Source organism: Erithacus rubecula, assembly GCF_903797595.1.
Source record: "Erithacus rubecula genome assembly, chromosome: 26".
Classification (NCBI taxonomy): Eukaryota; Metazoa; Chordata; class Aves; order Passeriformes; family Muscicapidae; genus Erithacus; species Erithacus rubecula.
The window spans coordinates 631,492-648,084 of record NC_136678.1 but is presented as its reverse complement, the minus strand read 5'-3'; the positions used below and the strand labels follow the sequence as shown (position 1 = coordinate 648,084).

Here is a 16,593-nt window from a genome sequence, read left to right as displayed (position 1 = left end):
GCTGGGTGTGCTCAGGTAGGGCCTGTGGTGTGCTCAGGTAGGGCTGGGTGTGCTCAGGTGGGCCGGGTGTGCTGCTCTGGGTGTGCTCAGTAACTCTGGGTGTGCTCAGGTAGGGCCGGGTGTGCTCAGGTAGGGCTGGGTGTGCTCAGGTAGGGTGTGCTCAGGTAGGCCGGGTGTGCTCAGGTAGGTGGGTGTGCTCAGGTAGGGCCGGGTGTGCTGGTGTCTCAGGTAGGGCTGGGTGTGCTCAGGTAGGGCCGGGTGTGCTCAGGTAGGGCCGGGTGTGCTCAGGTAACTCTGGGTGTGCTCAGGTAGGGCCGGGTGTGCTGGGTGTGCTCAGGTAGGGCTGGGTGTGCTCAGGTAGGGCCGGGTGTGCTCAGGTAGGGCCGGGTGTGCTCAGGTAACTCTGGGTGTGCTCAGGTAGGGCTGGGTGTGCTCAGGTAGGGCCGGGTGTGCTGGGTGTGCTCAGGTAACTCTGGGTGTGCTCAGGTAGGGCTGGGCGTGCTCGGGTGGGGCTGGGTGTGCTTCGTGTGCTCAGGTAGGGCCAGGTGTGCTGGTGCTCAGGTAGGGCTGGATGTGCTTGGGTTACTCTGGGTGTGCTTGGGTGTAGCTGGGTGTGCTGGGTGTGCTCAGGTAACTCTGGGTGTGCTCAGGTAGGGCTGGGTGTGCTGGGTGTGCTCGGGTAGGGCCAGGTGTGCTGGTGCTCAGGTACAGCCCTGCCCAGGGTGGGCTGTGCTGGATCCAGCCCGGGGGGAGTTGCTCTGGGCTCGGGGTGTCCCCCAGCCACTCTTCCTGGGCTGTTTTATTCCATGGAGGTGTTCCCATGCATAAAGCACCAGGATCTTCTCCAGCTGTATTTGCAATTTGTCTTTTGGACACCTTGACAGGTGCCCTGGTGGCTCAGATGGATTGTAGCTGCCCTGGTTCTGGGGAAATCTCCCGGATCCCTGTTCCCTGTGTGTGCAGGGGACAGCAGGGATGAGATGCCCATGGCCAGCCTGGCCCTGGCTCTCTGGCAGCCCAGGGCTGGTTAATGGTGGGATGCTCCTGTGCCTGGTCTGACCCTCTCAAGCAGGACTGGAGAGGGACATGAGCCATTCCTGGGCAGCCTGGAGGAAAGCAGAGGAAAAACAGCCCCAGGGCTGTGAGCAGCCAGCCCTGAGCTAAAGGAGAGGGGATTTTGAGGAGTGTGAGGAATATCTGGATTGTTTAACACACAAGTTCTGGGAGATTTTTTTGTAGTCAGTTTAATATTTCCTCTTTATCTCTGTAAGGTCTGCTGGATTCTCCTAATTCTACAAAGTCAAGATTTCAAGTTTTAACGAAAATGTTGATGTGTTTCTGTGCAGAGGATGCATAAATATTTTCTTGAGCCACTTTTTCTCTTGTGTACCCTCTTAACAGTGCTGGATTAGTTGCTGTTCCCTCAGCTCTGTGGAATATCATAGTGTCTGAGGGAGGAGGGCAATGAGAATGTAGGAAAAGGCTTTCACACTGTTGGGTCTGGGAATCCTCTTCTCCCATGTCATGAAATGATTGTGTGGAGCCCAGGTTACTCAGAGGCCACACAAATTATTTGGCCAAACTTGGGGCATCAGGACCATGCTGAGCCCGGGGGAAAGTGGGAATTGATGTTCATGTGGAACCAGAGATCCCAGGGATGATGCTGGAAGGGGTGCTCAGAGCCAAGCCCTGGACTCATCACAGGAAAAGGAATGTGATGGCAGGAGCAAGCAGTGACCCCAAGGCAGAGGGGACCAAGTTCTGCCTTTATTTGTCTCCAAAAAGCACCTTGTGAGTTACAGTGAGATTAGAGGCCCTCTGGAGCTGTGGTTATGCCAAGGTTCCCCTCCTCCCATGCCTGAGCATTCCAACCCTGGACCCAGCATCTTGAATAAGCACTCCTGAGGCCTGTCCTCCCCATCCTGGGTAATAAATGCTCGACAGATGTAGCCAGGAGCAGTTGCTCCCAGACTCTGGGCAGCAGGAGTAGAGAAGCCTTGCAGCTCTGGGAACAGGTGGTTCAGCACATGGAAGTTATTTCCAGATCTGCCTTGCCTCGTCCTGTGGCATCTCAGCCCTGCTGAGGGCTGGCAGAGCAGGGGACAGGGCTGGGCTGGGCTGGGCTTGGGGCTGGGGCTCTGGGCTGCTCCAGGATGCCCAGGGATAGAGCAGGTGAGTGTAGATCTCACAGTGCTGGGTGAAGGTGAAATGAGGTGAGGTGATGAGCAAAGTCTTCCTGGGTACAGCTGGGAGTGAGACAGATGTGCTGAAAGATGAAAGGCTGTTTCTGAAGAGGTCTTAGCCCTAAAACCAGGGCTGAACTACTGAACCAGATTGTAAATTATTGTTTTTAGCTAACAGAGGAGAAATGCTCCCGCTGAACTCAGGCTGCCCCTTTTCCAGCAGCTCTGCACTTGGAGGGCTGGGAGGGTTTGCTGAGGCCTTGTGCTGTGCCTGGTGCAGGGCTGTGAATCTGAGAGAAGGGGTCATCTCTGAGCTAAGAATAGTCAGGAAGCAAATCAAGCTGAACTGCAGTGGGGTGATTTTCCTGTTGCCTGAGCAAACACAGCCCCTGAGAGGGCTGGGCCAGGGGGCTGAGTGCCCTGGGCATGGCTCCTGACAGAGTTATCAGTGTGACAGGAGGCTGTGTCCCATCTCCTGCCTCCTGCTTGGGGCAAGCTGTGATCCTGCACAGGAGGGGGGCAGGCTCCTTATCTCTGCTGAGATAATACTGTCACAGCCTGGCTGGGGACAGCTGGGAGCTCCAAGTGCTTTGGAGAGAGGCAGCACCTCTGTGTCCCTGTCCTGGTGCTGAGGGACAGGCTGTGCTGGCCCTTATCCCACTTCTAACCCTCACTTTTTCCAATCTGCCTCAAACTCTGCCAGAGAACCAGGGATGTCAGACACGGAGGAGGTCACCGAGGAGTGTGAGCAGTAAGTGGGGTGGTTTTAACCCCCTTTCTTTCTCCCTATTGCTTGGAAGTTCTCTTGTTGTTACCCACCATGGACCCCCAGCCTGTGCCCCTCTGCCCTGGCAGTGCCTGACCCCAGTAGTGGGAATTGGTGTTGGGAGCTGTATCCACCCTATGGGCAGGACAAGGATGGCTCCTGTATTAAAATGCCACGGTCTAAATCTGTGAGACAGAGATGGGAAAACCTGAGGCCACCAATCTGTTGCTGATGGGGTCCTGCTGCCACATGCAGAGCTCAATATCCAAGGCCCAGGTTTGAGAGCAGCTTCTGCTGCTGGAGGCACATCCTGGCGAGAGGGGGTTGGGGTCATGGGGGTGAGTTTGAACACAGCTCCACTTCTCATCCACCTGCAGAGAAAGGGCACCTGCCCTTTGGTATTTCTGTGCCACCGGACTGATGTGTGTCACCAGTCTGTCCTCCTGGGACAGGCTGTGCATCTCCCCCACAGTCAGGGAAGGATTTGGGGGCAAAGGTGGGATGTGAGATGCCCCTTTCTGGGATTACAGGCCAAGGTGACTCATTTTCTCATGCTGCAAAATGATGGGGTGCCCTGACCACTGTCAAAATGACAGTCCAGACCTTCAGCCCCTGCTCTCCAGAGCCTGCAGAGTGACCTGGGCCAGGTCCCTGTCTCCAGTGCCACCTGACAGCCACCCACAGCACAGCCACCCAGCAGCCTGGCCCTGTCTATAAGAAAGGGGAGCCAGCCTCGAGGAAATCCCAAATTCACCTCAGCCTCACTGATGGGCCCTGTTCCAGCAGCTCAATGTGACTCTGTGAATTCCTGTTGTACTTTGCAGGGAGCAGGAAGGTAAGAGGACATGGAACACCTGCATCTGCCCTGAGGCAAAAAAACTGATCAGAACAACTCCAATAACCTGAGATTTCTTCTCCTTTTCTCTGTCTGTGCCCTGTGTGCTCTGTGAAGAGGAGTGCGTGGAGGAAGGTAGGAGTTGCACCTGCAAGGACCAAGAGCCAAATGCTGGGGCTTCAGTGCTTTGCTGGGGGGGTTGGGATCAGCTCCTGGGCTGCAATGGGCAAATCATGCCCAGGAAAGGCAGATGTGACCATGTTTGAGATACCTGCACGTGAAGCATCAGTAGGATCAAAACCATTTGAATTTTCTCGGGTTCTCTTTTGTCACTGATCCTTTGACTCTAACCAGGGCTGGCAATGCTGGACATGGGTGTTGGCAGAGGGTGATCCCAATATCCCAATGGGAACTGGAGTCTCTGCTGAATGTGTGACAGCCATGCCCAAACTCAAACCTCCACATGCCTGATGGAGACACAGCCCTGGCACAGGAGCTGGGCTGGGCTGGGCTGGGCTGGGGGGCTCAGTTGAGCTCAGCCTCTGGGTGTTCCAGGGCACTGCCAAACACCCTGAGTGTAAAAGCAAAGAGAGTTGCAGGGGGAAGCCCCTGCAGTGCTCCAGTACTCATCTCACACATGCAAAAACTGTTGCACCCAACTAATCCTTGTGCTTATTCCTTCCCTCCTCCCTGGCTCAGAAGAGGAAAAATGGATAGAGGAAGATGATGGTAGTTATTGCATCTTTCATTATTTCCTCTCTCTGCTCTTGGGAAAAGTTGTGGGTTGATGTGTTCTGCCTCTCCCTGGTTGGGGATGGTTTTCTTTCATTCTTCCACTTCTCTCTCTTCTTCCTGCACTCCATCCATGCCCTGCTGTGCTGTGTGTCCATCCTCTGTCTGTGCCTCGTCTCTCATATCTGCCAGCCATGGTTTGCTGTCTTGTCTCTCTTCTTTTTCTTCCATGGTTTGCTGTCTTTGTCACCACCCCCAGGGCCTGCTGGCACAGGATAGCTCTAGTGCAGGAATCCTGTGGGGATGCTGCTCCCTCCAGTGGAAAAAGGCTCCAGCAGTGTCACAAATGCAATTGAGAAGGTGCCAGAGGCACCTCCTCAGCCACTCCTGGAGCTCAGTGCTAGAGCAGAGCAATAGAAATCCCTCCTTCCTTCCTGGAGTGTGAGGAGATGGCAGCATGAAAGGGGATGAGGGGCAATGAGGAGGTGGTGATAAATCCTTCAATTTCATTAATTTTGGGGGTTTTGTCCTGGTGAACACCCTCGGGTAAGGTTAGACAGGAGCCCTTTGCTTCCCAAGCTGCTGCTCCTTTCCTGGGGCTGCAGCTCCCCCAGGTCTGTCTCAGCTCTGTGCCACAGTTATCCCAGAGCAGGAGCTGCAGGGAGCCAGGGAACACCCTGGACTCACCCTGCCCCTTATTCCACAGCTCAGGAAGAGCAGGTAGAGGAGGCTGAGGAGGAGACCCAGGAAGCCAAGGCAGAAGGTGAGGGGGGCTGTGCCAGGGAGCTCTCGTGGCTTGGCTGGGCCATGCTCTGCTCCAGGGGGTGCTAGCTGTGGGCTGGGATGTCCCAGCATGGCTGTGACAAGGGGACATCACAGAGGGGCAGCTGTCCCCCAGATCTGGTGTTCAGTAAGGGGGTGTCAAACTGAGATGCCCTTCCCTTCTCTGCCTGGGCCCTACAGGCATGAGGACAATGGTGTTTGCTGCTGCTGGCTGTGCCCAGCCCTCTGAAACAATGCCAAAAATGGGCCAAACCTGTTTCACCAAGGGGTCCATTGCCCTAGAGGGGGTTTCCAGAGCTGGGGTTGAGCTGTGATGGGTCTGATCATCAAGAGACCACTGGTGGCTTTGGGGCATGGTGTGTGACCCTGTGCTGTCACTGCTGCTGGGGCAGGCTCAGATCCCAGCTGTGACCCCCAGTCAGGGTGCTGGGACCCCTCTGTGCTGGGGCATGGGACTGCCCTCACCCAGGGGTGCTCATGTTCTCACCTTGCTTTTAAACAGAACAAGAAGATGAAACGAAAGCAGCAGGAGAAGGTAAAGCTGGAGCAGAGGGGAGATGGGTTTGGCCATTCCAGTCCTGATCCAGTCCCTTGAGACACTGGGCCCTTGTAATGGGGTTTTCTGGTGAATTTGTTTGCTGCTAGAGGGACAATCTGTGGTAAATGGGCAGAGCTGCCATAGCCACATCCCCCAGCAGGATAGGGGCAGTGGGAAGGATGGATTTGTGCTGCCTTGGGCAGAAATTCACCCAAAGTACAGCAGGAGAGGGAGGTACTGCTGCTTTTCCAGCCTGAGCTCCTGCAAAACTTGTCTGAATTCCTCCTGGAGAGGATCTGGGGTTCTCCTGGCCACCCTGTGAGTGAGGAATGTCCCTCAGGGACCTGATCTCCTCCCATTCATCCTGCAGAGATGAAGCTGGGCTTTTAAGTAGGGACAACCATGGGACAGAGGGGGACAGCTGCCCCACAGTGTCCCTGGGCAGGACTGGCCACAGGGACACAAAGCATTGTGTTTTGCACAGGTGGAGAGGGAGACCGAGAGCAGGAGCCTGGGGAAGGTGAAGTATCACCCTTGTTCCTTCTGTGTGATTTGGGGGGTCCCAGGAGCTGCTCTGCCCAGGGCACAGTGGATCCTCTGGCACTGGGCTGGCACGTCACTGCTGGGGGATGTCCCTGTGGAGCCCCTGCTGCTGGGAGAGAGGGAGGGCTGGGCTCGAGGTGGGGGGTGGGTCAAGATGTGACAGGAAATTCCTTGGTGACACTGACCTTGTCTTTCTGTCCTGATCCTGGGACCTGCAGGTGAATCGAAGCCAAAACCCAAGTAAGTATGGCAGGGTTTTCACTGGGGCAAGGTCTGAGCTGTGCCAGAGCAGAGGCTTCATGTGCCAGAGCCTGGTCCATAAAGGACAGGGCACAGGGAGCCTCCAGAGCATGGAAACAGGGTGGGACTGAGACATGGAGAGAAAAAGGGAGAGAAACAGACAGCAAAACACATGAAGGAGACTCCATGAAGGAGGTCTTTAGGCAGTGCTAAAGCATTTTGTATGTTCCTTAGGAGGAGCTCAGCTGCCCTGTGACCCATGGCAAAAGTGTGTATGTGTGTGAGCATCCCAGCCTGGGACACAGAGCATGAGGTGCACATTTCCACGAGTGCCAGCACCTGAGCCCGAGGGAGCAGGACTGAGCCATTGCCAGGAACATGGGGGCTCCTCCTGGGCCTCTGAGATGCTGCAGTGTGGGAGGCAGATCTGCCCTCAGCTATCATCCCTTCATCCCCTTGTGCCCCTGCTGAGCATCTCCTGCTGTCCCTCGAGCCCCGCAGGATGAGAGGACCCAGCTGCCTGTGCCAGGTCACACTGCAGCACATGGTGCCCTTTGGGGGCAACAGTGGGTGGCTGCCAGCTCAGGAGGCCTGGCAAAGAGCCCTGGCCATGCTGTCTGCAGCTTGCAGAGCTATTCCAGCCATGCAGGCACCTTGGAGTGTTTCCCAGGAATGCCACAGGTCTTCCTGTGTGGCTACCCAGCTGGCAGCTGCAGCAGGATGCATTGCACTCCCTCTCCTCCAGCTATGCCCACTGCATCTCTGGGGATTCAGGGCTCAGGGGGGTGGATGGATGGAAGGCACATGCTGTCCCAGAGCAGCTGCAGCCCCATCGTGCTCCCCTTCCATTGCAGGCTCTTCATGCCCAACCTGGTGCCTCCCAAGATCCCCGATGGAGAGCGACTGGATTTTGATGTAAGCTGTGCCCCCGTTCCCACCCCGGGGGCGTTTCCCTCCCGCTCCCCCGGTGTGTGGCAGCTGCTGGAGGCTGTTTGTGTCCGGCCAGGACATTCACCGCAAGCGCATGGAGAAGGACCTGAACGAGCTGCAGGCTCTCATCGAAGCCCACTTTGAGAGCAGGAAGAAGGAGGAAGAGGAGCTCCTGTCCCTCAAGGACAGGATTGTATGTGTTCAGCTTTCCCCTCTCTGGCTATTGCCACCCTTCCCTGGGCCACTCAGGCACTGTCCCTTCCCCACAGTCCTGGCAGGCCTGGGAAATCTCTGGCCCTGCAGGACAGAGCCTGAGGATTAAGCCAGATTTTTATAAGCCATTTTTTAATGGTTGGCAGGCACCTCTATTCTTGCGAACCAAAAAATTCCATGAGCTGAAAGGGACCCACAAAGATCATCCAGTCCAACCCCTGCTTTGTACAGACACCCCAATAATCACCAACCACCAACAATCCCACCCTGTGCATCCCTTAGAGTGGTGTCAAACACTCCTGGAGCTCTGGCAGACTTGGGCCTGTGCCCATTCCTGGGCAGTGCCCAGCACTCCCCGGGGGAGGAACCTTTCCCTGATGTCCAGTCTGAGCCTCCCCTGGCACAGCTGCAGCCCTTCCCTTCCTGTCCCTGGTCACTGGGGTGCCCCTGGTGTGGCTGCTGTGTGCCTGATGCCCACGCACCTCTCCCCGGGGTCACTGTCCCCAGGCTCCCTTGGGGCTCTCGGGGCTCTTGGGGTCAGGGCGGTGTCCCCTGGAGCAGAAGGATGCAGAGTCCCTGCGGTGTCCCCTCTCTGCAGGAGCAGCGGCGAGCGGAGCGGGCGGAGCAGCAGCGGATCCGCAGCGAGCGGGAGAAGGAGCGCCAGGCCCGCATGGCCGTGAGTGTCCTCTGGAAACGCGGCTGGGGACGGGCGTGGGAGGCCTGGGGACACCAGCCGTGCGTCCATCCACCCACTGCTGACCGCCCTCTGGCCCTGCAGGAAGAACGAGCTCGCAAGGAGGAGGAGGAGGCGCGGAAGAGGGCGGAGGAGGAGGCGCGGAAGAAGAAGGCGTTCTCCAACATGCTGCACTTTGGGGGTTACATGCAGAAGGTGGGACCCTTCCCAAGGGGGCTGTGATGGAGCTCCTGGGAAGGGCTCAGCCATGGGCTGGCCTCATCCAGGGGACACGGTGGGGTTTACAGGCAGGAGAGGGCAGCGAGCTGCTCTTGGGTCAGGGGATACAGGGCCAAAGTGGGATCAGAGCTGCCCTGAACTCAGCTCTGCAGATGTGCATCCAGCCTCACCTCAGTGACAGGGATGGCGACCAGGACAAGATGTCCTGTCACTATTGCCAAAATGTCCTCGAGGACTCCATGTGCTTCTGGGAATCCCAAAAACCGAGGGGTTGGGTGCAGAACCGGGCATGGGGGAGAGCAAAGGCTGGGCAGACTTCCTTCTCTCCAGTGGACTGATGGTTTCCTCAGTCAGAGAAAAAGGGTGGGAAGAAGCAAACGGAGCGGGAAAAGAAGAAGAAGATCCTCAGTGAGCGACGGAAGCCCTTGAACATCGACCACCTCAGCGAGGAGAAGCTGAGGTGAGCACAGGCTGCAGGGGGGATGGGCAGGGAGGAGCCCTGTGCTGGCTCCTGGGCAGGTCCCGGGCTAGGGACACCTCCCCGGGACTTCCAGCCGAGGGGCTGGCACAGCTGGAGATGGGCTGTGACACCTACGGGGACACGGCTGCAAGGCTGTGCAGGGCCACTGTGGCTGGGCTGCGGCTGGTGGCACCAGCCATGAGAGGGAGCCAGGGTCACACAGGTGAGACAGGGGTGTGTGAGGAGCCAGGGTCACACAGGTGGGACGGGGGTGTCTGAGGAGCCAGGGTCACACAGGTGAGACAGGGGTGTCTGTGGAGCCAGGGTCACACAGGTGAGACAGGCGGGCCCTGAGGAGCCAGGGTCACACAGGTGAGACAGGGGTGTCTGTGGAGCCAGGGTCACACAGGTGAGACAGGAGTGTGTGAGGAGCCAGGGTCACACAGGTGAGACAGGAGTGTGTGAGGAGCCAGGGTCACACAGGTGAGACAGGGGTGTCTTAGGAGCCAGGGTTACACAGGTGAAACAGGGGGGCCCTGAGGAGCCAGGGTCACACAGGTGGGACAGGGGTGTTTGAGGAACCAGTGTCACAGGTGTGGGATGTGTGTCCCCATATGTCCTGACCTCATGGTTCTTGTCCTGGGCTCACTGCCTGGACAACCTGTCCCTGTCTCGGAGTCTCCAGAGCAGGTGAGGGGTTGGCATCAGTGCCCCATCCCTGCACTGAGCTCTCTGGGAGCCATGGCCCTTCCCTGCACTATCCCCAGTGTCCCCAGCCAGCTCTTCCTGCAGGGACAAAGCCAAGGAGCTGTGGCAGAACATCCATGACCTGGAGGCTGAGAAATTTGATCTGCAGGAGAAGTTTAAGCGGCAGAAATATGAGGTGAGCCCCAGGGCCTTTGTGATTCTCTGTGTTCCTGATGGCTCCTTCTGCTCCCTAGCCAGGAGATGAGCTGAGGTGTGCAAGTGATCTGCCAGCTCCTGGGGATGTGCTCCTGGCACCACCACAGGGCAAACACATGACAGGCCAGTCAGGATGGAGCTCTGAGCAACCTGGGACAGTGGAAGGTTTCTGCCCATGGCAGAGGTGGAGTGAGAGGAGCTTTAAAGTCCCTTCCAACCCCAACTGGCCTGGGATTCTGGGATTCTAAACCCCACAGAAAAACTGCTGGGGAAAAGAGAGCAGTGATGCATCTTCACCCAGCCCTTATACCAAATCTGGTGCATCTTATCAGACCTCACCACCCACCATTTTTTTCTTGCAGATCAATGTCCTTCGAAACCGCATCAGTGACCACCAGAAAGTGTAAGTGGCTGCACATCCCCCCTCCACCTCCTGTCCTTCCAGCTCCCCAGTTCCCTCCCTATGGATCTCCCTTCCTAAACCATCTCCTCCCTTTCCCCCTCCTGCCTCTGGTCTTGCTGGTGTCTGGCACTCCTGGACCTGCAGGGGATGGACCCCAGGGAGAACCCCCCCTTGGCATGGGAAGCTTTGTGTCCTGTGGGGTCCTTCCAGTCTCCAGCCACCCCTGCAGGGGTTCTGCCCAGCATCTCAGGAAGCTGCTGGAGATCCCAGCTTGTCTGGCAGGGGAAGTGCCTTGGGCTGTGGGATTTGTGCAGGCCCACAAGGCCAGGGGAACCTGACCCATGCCTGTGTTACCTGCATGGGGAATGCTTCAGTGCTCTCACATCCCCATTCCACTTCCCCCTCATGTGGGAGGTGCTCAGCTCACCCCAGGTGTGAGGGACAGCATCTCCCACCCACTTACACCAAGTCTCTCTTCTCTCCTGCCCCACCACGGTGTGATCCTGCAGCAAAGGGTGAGTACAGGCATTTCTGAGGGCTGTGTGTCCCTGCACAGGTGCTGTGTGTGTGTGTGTGTGTGTGTGTGTGTGTGTGTGTGTGTGTGTGTGTTCTTGCACAGGTGCTCTGTGTGTGTCTGTGTCCCTGCACATGTCCTCTGTGTGCCCCACTCCACGTGTACTGCAGGGACCCCGGGGCCCCAGGGCAGCAGCAGGGCTCAGGGATGAGCAATCCCAAGGACTGGCAGCCAGAAATGCCCTTCCCTGCCCACCCAACCCTCCTCCTCCTCTGTGCTGCCCGGTGACCAAGCTGTGCCTGCTCCCCTGTGCTGGTTAAGGGGAGTGATGGGCTGGGTCCTGAAGGATCCTGCAGCTGCTTTTATGCCTCTGCAGCCACAGATGCAAGTTGTCAATTCTTCTTGGAATGATTCTTGAGGGAGAGAAACATGGGAAGGAAGTGGTGGGTCCTTAGAATCACCTGGCAACTTCATGAGCTTGTTCCCAAGGCACTTTGACTCAGTGCCAAGATTTAGCCGGGGCCAGTGAACACCCTCAGCCCCCAGGGCAGTGTTCAACGGGAAAAGGCTGCAGGACCACTGCCAACACCCACCTCATCCTCCTTGTGTGGTCACTGATGCCTTTTTGCACATGCTTTTCCTCTTCCCTTGCAGATCCAAGGGTGCCCGTGGGAAGACCATGGTGGGCAGCCGCTGGAAGTAGAGGCTCAGGGGGAGAGGAGGCCAAGCCCCAGGAGCTGCAGTGGCTGCAGGAATGGGGGTTCTGGGGGCAGAGGCCTCCCATCTCCACCCCCCAGTGCTGTTGTGTCTGTAAATAAAGAGGTGGTGAGGGGGTGCAGGTGTGTCCATCCTGAGGCTCTAGAGCACACAGCACAGGCTCAGCACACCTCGAGGAGTTGCCTATCTGCTCCCTGGGCTGTGATAGGTCACAGCAACCACCTAGAACCCCCAAGTAACTGTCCCTGTGCCTCTCAGCACCATCTCAGCTACAGTCCTTGGCAGGTTTGATGATAGACCTTGAGCACTTTGCTGCAATCCTCGTCATGGCCACTTTTGTTCTGCTTTTGCTATACCAGAACCCCACGTGCTCCCCTCTGGTCACAGCTGGCCCTGTGAGACACCATGGACAGGGGCACTGCTTCCAAGCTCCTTGGCCCATGGAACAGTCACTAACTCACCTTCCAGGCTCTTTCCATCCCTATTTCCAGCTCTTGCTAAAGGCTCTGACCAGCTTTGTTTGCCTCCTCTGCATGTTACTGGCAGCATGCAATGAAGCCTTGAGATAAATCCAGGTGGGGAGGCTGGTACTCTGTGCTTTAGGGGGCAGATCTCTTCCATCTGGCTGGCAATCTGCAGCATGTCACACATGGGCTGTCCCTGAGGACATATCGCCTGCAGACCCCTCAGTGTTCCTGGTGGGTCTGGACCTGGATCTGGTCCTGGATTCGGACCTGGACTGGCAGCCAGGCACAGATGTTATAACAGGACTGTTATGCTGCCCTGTTATGTTATGACAACCTGTCCCATGCTGCTGATAACCAGCATCTGAGAAGCCTTTCCCAGAGCAGTGGAGGTGGGAGGATGCACAGGGTGGTGGATCTTGTCCCTTGGCGAATGTTTTGTGTCCCCCTTGCTGGGGCTGCCTGTCCTCCCCATCCCTTGCCTGGTGATGTGAGAGTGTCCTGCAGGTTTCTCCTGTCTGCTCCTGTTGGATGAAGATTTATTTTCCCTTCTTCAACACACACCACCAGGTTTTGGGTAATAAGGCACTGGGAAGCTCAGAGTCACTGAGGCACAAGTGGAGGACAATCAGGTCCCCACCACCTCCCTCTTCAAAACTGAGCTGTGGAGGGCAAAGGGGAGAGAGGGCCAGGGTGGCACATCTGGAAAATGAAACAGCCAGAGGGTGATGGTCCAGCAAGTGGCATTTCCAGCCTGCCTGATGCACGGCAATAGGAGACGGGGGGGGCTCCGGACAGTCAGCTGTGCCTGCCTTGGAAGGAATCCCCTCTTCTGCAGTCCGTTCTCCCAGCTGGCCGCAGGAGGAGGCAGGGCCCGTGCAGTCCCTGCGGCTGGCAGCGCCCAGGGCGGGGGTACCCGGGCACTCCCTGCTTCCCACAGCGCTGCCTGTCCCGGCAGCTCCCGGCCCCGCTCCAGCCCGAGTCCCTGCGCCCGCCCGGCACCGCCCAGAACCGCCCGGCACCTCCCCAGTGCGCGCTGGCACCGCCGGGGCAGCGCCTGAGTCAGCGCCCCTCCCATCCCATCCCATCCCACCCCAGTCCCAGCGCTGCTGCCGTGCTCGGGAGCGGCGCAGTGGGAGCAGGATGCTCAGTCCTCTGGGGCACGGCAGCCTGGGCTGTTCGCTGGCGTCTCCCCGGGGGTTGCCCTGGCTGTGGGATGGCTGCAGTGGCTCAGGAGGGTGCAGCATGGCCGGAGCATGGCACAGGTTTTGTGTTGGTGCTCGGGAGAAGCTCTCCCCGGACCCCCCGAGGGGCTGCAGCTCCTCCCGAGGGGCGTCTCCCATCGCTGCTCTCTGTGACAGTGACAGGAGCCGAGGGAAGGGTAGCCTGGGTATCAGGAAAGGTTCTTCCCCAGAGGGTGCTGGGCACTGCCCAGAGTGAGGGATTCCAGGAGAAGCTTGGGGAGGGTCATGCAGGGTGTGCACAGCCTTGAAGTGCTTTATTGTGGAGATCTGAGCAACCCGGTCTGTGGAAGGTGTCCCTGCCCATGGCAGGGAGTGAAATGGGATGAGCTCTAAGATCCCTTCCAGCCCAATTCATTCAGTGATTCCATGTTTGCAGTGCTCTGGTGTCCTCCAGGTCTGCTGTGTGGTCTCACTGTCCCCATGGGCAGCAGCACCTCTGGCCACCAGATTAAGGCACTGCCTCTGGTGTGAGGAATAGCAGGGCACCTTGCCAAGGAGCTGTGAGGTGAAACATTCCCTGACAGGCTACAGCATCTCTGCCACAGGACATGGATATAGAGTCATGAATTCCCTGCATTGGAAGGGACCCACAAGGATAACTGAGTCCAGCTCCATCCTGTGAGGAGCAGCCCCTAGTGCAGCACCTCTCTGGAGCACAGCTGATGGGAGCAGTGTCTGTGAGAATTCTGGAGTCTCAGCATGAGCCTGGGGGTTAGGCTGTGTCCCATAGAGTCTGTGCAGTGCAGGCAGCCAGGAGCCTTTGGCTCCTCACTGGAGAGACACTGGCAGGAGCTGCAGTGTGCTGGGGGCTGCACTGCAGGGCTTGTGTGGCACAGTAAGGCTGTGCCCTCACCAGGGTGGTGCCAATGTCCTGGCAGGAGTTTAAAGCTCCAGAGGCTGCTGCCAGCCCGGGGTCCAAATCCTCCTCCTGCAGTGTCCAGCACAGGTGTCCCAGCACTGCTGAGAAGCCCAGCCTGCAGCAGAATTGTGCCAGGGCTCACAAACCTGCAGCTTGTGGTCTCTTGCTGCATTCCCATGCCAGGGTGCTCCCCAGGGTCCCACTGTCCCCAAAGGTGGAATAAATGTGAAGGAGGATATATTTGTACTGAGAAGATGCTGACAAATGCTGGGGTGGTGTTTTGGGCTGTGCTTGTGCTGAAGCAGTGCTGGGGCTGAGGCAGCCTCGTGCTCTTCTCTGCCTGCTCAAGACCCAGAGCAAAGCCACAGTGAAATATTGCAGAGGCTGGTGCTGCCCTTGCATCCCACACAGGAACTGCCTGCTCATGGCTTTGGCCAGCTCCTGTTATCCAGGGGTGCTCTGGGCAGCACAGGAGATGTTGGAATTGCTGTCCTGGGGCCGTCTGGCCAATGTGTGTCCCAGGGAGCCAGGGTCAGGCAAGTGCCCACAGCACTACAGGCCAGGATGGGGCTGCAGTGGCTCACAGACCCTTGGGGACAATGGAGCAGAAGCTCTTGAAGCTGGAATTCTGCCAGGGCCCCGGGGTCTCACCAGATGGGATGTGGGACCTCTCACTGAGGCCATCAGTTGGGGCATAGAGTGAGGGATCCTCTCACCCCAAGCTCAGAGGTGGCAGATCAGGAATGGTGAAGGTTGGGAGGGGCCAAGGGAGGTTCACTAGGATGGAGCTGTGCCAGGAGAGGGAAAGGCTGGATACTGGGGAAAGGTTCTTCCCCCAGAGGGTGCTGGCACTGCCCAGGCTCCCCAGGGAATGGGCACAGCCCCGAGGCTGCCAGAGCTCCAGGAGAGTTTGGACAGCACTGCCAGGGATGCACAGGGTGGGATTGTTGGGGGGTCTGGGCAGGACCAGAGGCTGGACTGGATGATCCCTGTGCATCCCTTCCAACTCAGAACATCCCATGATTCTGTGATTCTGTAATCCAGCCCCACCTCCCTGCTCAAGCACGGAGATTTGGAAGAATTTTTTCCCCTCAGGCACATGTGGGTGCACATTGCTCTGCCTCTCCTGCCTGTCTCCCTGGGGAGCCTGTCAGCCCCATTCTGGGTGCAGGCTGGGGAACCTGGGTCCTGTGGGGCTGCAGAGGGTGGGAGCACTGCAGGATGACACAGCCTGACTCCTGTGCCCATGTGCCCCCAGTGCCCTCTGCCCAGGTCTGGGTTTTGGTGCCATCCAGGGTGTGCAGGGCAGCATGGGCAGGTGGCACTGGATGCCATCACTGTGGCAGCCAGCAGTGCCCATCCTTTGGAGTGTCCTGTGGGATTCACAGCTTCCATCACCCGTGAATTCATGTACAGGGTGCCTTTGTTGCCCTGATCCACAGTGCCACTGTCCCACATAAGCAATGGATGCCCAGCCTTCAGCTTGAGCCAAGGTCCAATAACAACCAAAAACTGCTGAAAATGGAGAAGTACAACCTTGGATTTCTTGCAAGTCAGGTTCAACAACCACCTGTAGATTAAAAGACAGAAAAAGGACATAAATGCTTAACTTTGCAACACCTTCCAAATGTGGAGCCCTCATGTTCAGAGTCCAAGTCCTGGTGTTGCTGTGCCATGGCCTCCTCACACAGCCCCTGCAGGGCAGTTCCATTTGTTCCTGCAAACAGCTGGCGTTTGCAAGTTTCTCATGACTGTTTTTAAGTGCCTTATAAAACTTCCAGTTTCATTGAGTGTTAGCCCTGTAAATCACTGCCCGTAGCAGCTCATTCACAGCTTTCAATTAACGACCTTTAATTGGTTAAAGTCATCCATGGTTTCTGCTGATTCCACAGATGTGTTAAGTCACCAACGAAGCCTTTAATGCACCCCAAGCAGGGTTTGGGTTTGGCAGTGACACAATTCCCGTGTCCATAAGGACCAGCCTTGCTGACACAGCAGGCGGTGATGCTCTGGGATGGAGAGAAGAGGCTTTGGCTGCTGTCTGGAAGCAGCATTTTATTGGCAGTTGGTGGAAGGAAAATGAGCTTCCTGGTGATGTGTGAATCACTGCCTTTGCATGTGCTCTCATGCCCTGGTTTCAGTGTGGGGCCTGGGTGTAAACTCTGCTCCTCAGTGCAGGCCAGCAGCCCCTGGCAGGAGACTGAGGGGTTGATCCTTCCTGGAGCTGGGACCTACCCTTTGCCCAGCTCTGGATCCCTGAGGGCCCTGACAGTCCCTGTGGGCCTGAGCTGGTGCTGGGCCCCAGAGTAATCCGTGCAGGGGTGGCTCTGGCAGGCACAGGCAAGGGATGGCA

The 16,593-nt window shown here is 57.5% G+C and overlaps 1 protein-coding gene across 3 annotated transcripts; it reads left to right on the top strand.

Moving 5' to 3' along the window:
* Positions 1-5,222: 5,222 nt before the first annotated feature.
* On the top strand, positions 5,223-11,790 carry TNNT2 (troponin T2, cardiac type). 3 transcript variants are annotated; one of them, XM_079327205.1, is made up of 13 exons: positions 5,223-5,279; positions 5,802-5,834; positions 6,322-6,357; positions 6,599-6,620; positions 7,475-7,535; positions 7,627-7,743; positions 8,362-8,439; positions 8,542-8,652; positions 9,027-9,136; positions 9,929-10,019; positions 10,402-10,442; positions 10,952-10,998; positions 11,611-11,790. In XM_079327205.1, the coding sequence occupies exons 5-12, from the start codon at positions 7,482-7,484 to the stop codon at positions 10,959-10,961; spliced, it is 612 nt and encodes a 203-aa protein (XP_079183331.1). In that variant the 5' UTR covers positions 5,223-5,279; positions 5,802-5,834; positions 6,322-6,357; positions 6,599-6,620; positions 7,475-7,481; the 3' UTR covers positions 10,962-10,998; positions 11,611-11,790. The 3 variants fall into 3 exon arrangements, with proteins under 3 accessions (XP_079183331.1, XP_079183329.1, XP_079183330.1); XM_079327203.1 differs by lacking the exon at positions 10,952-10,998; XM_079327204.1 differs by lacking the exons at positions 6,322-6,357; positions 10,952-10,998.
* The last annotated feature ends 4,803 nt before the right edge of the window (positions 11,791-16,593 follow it).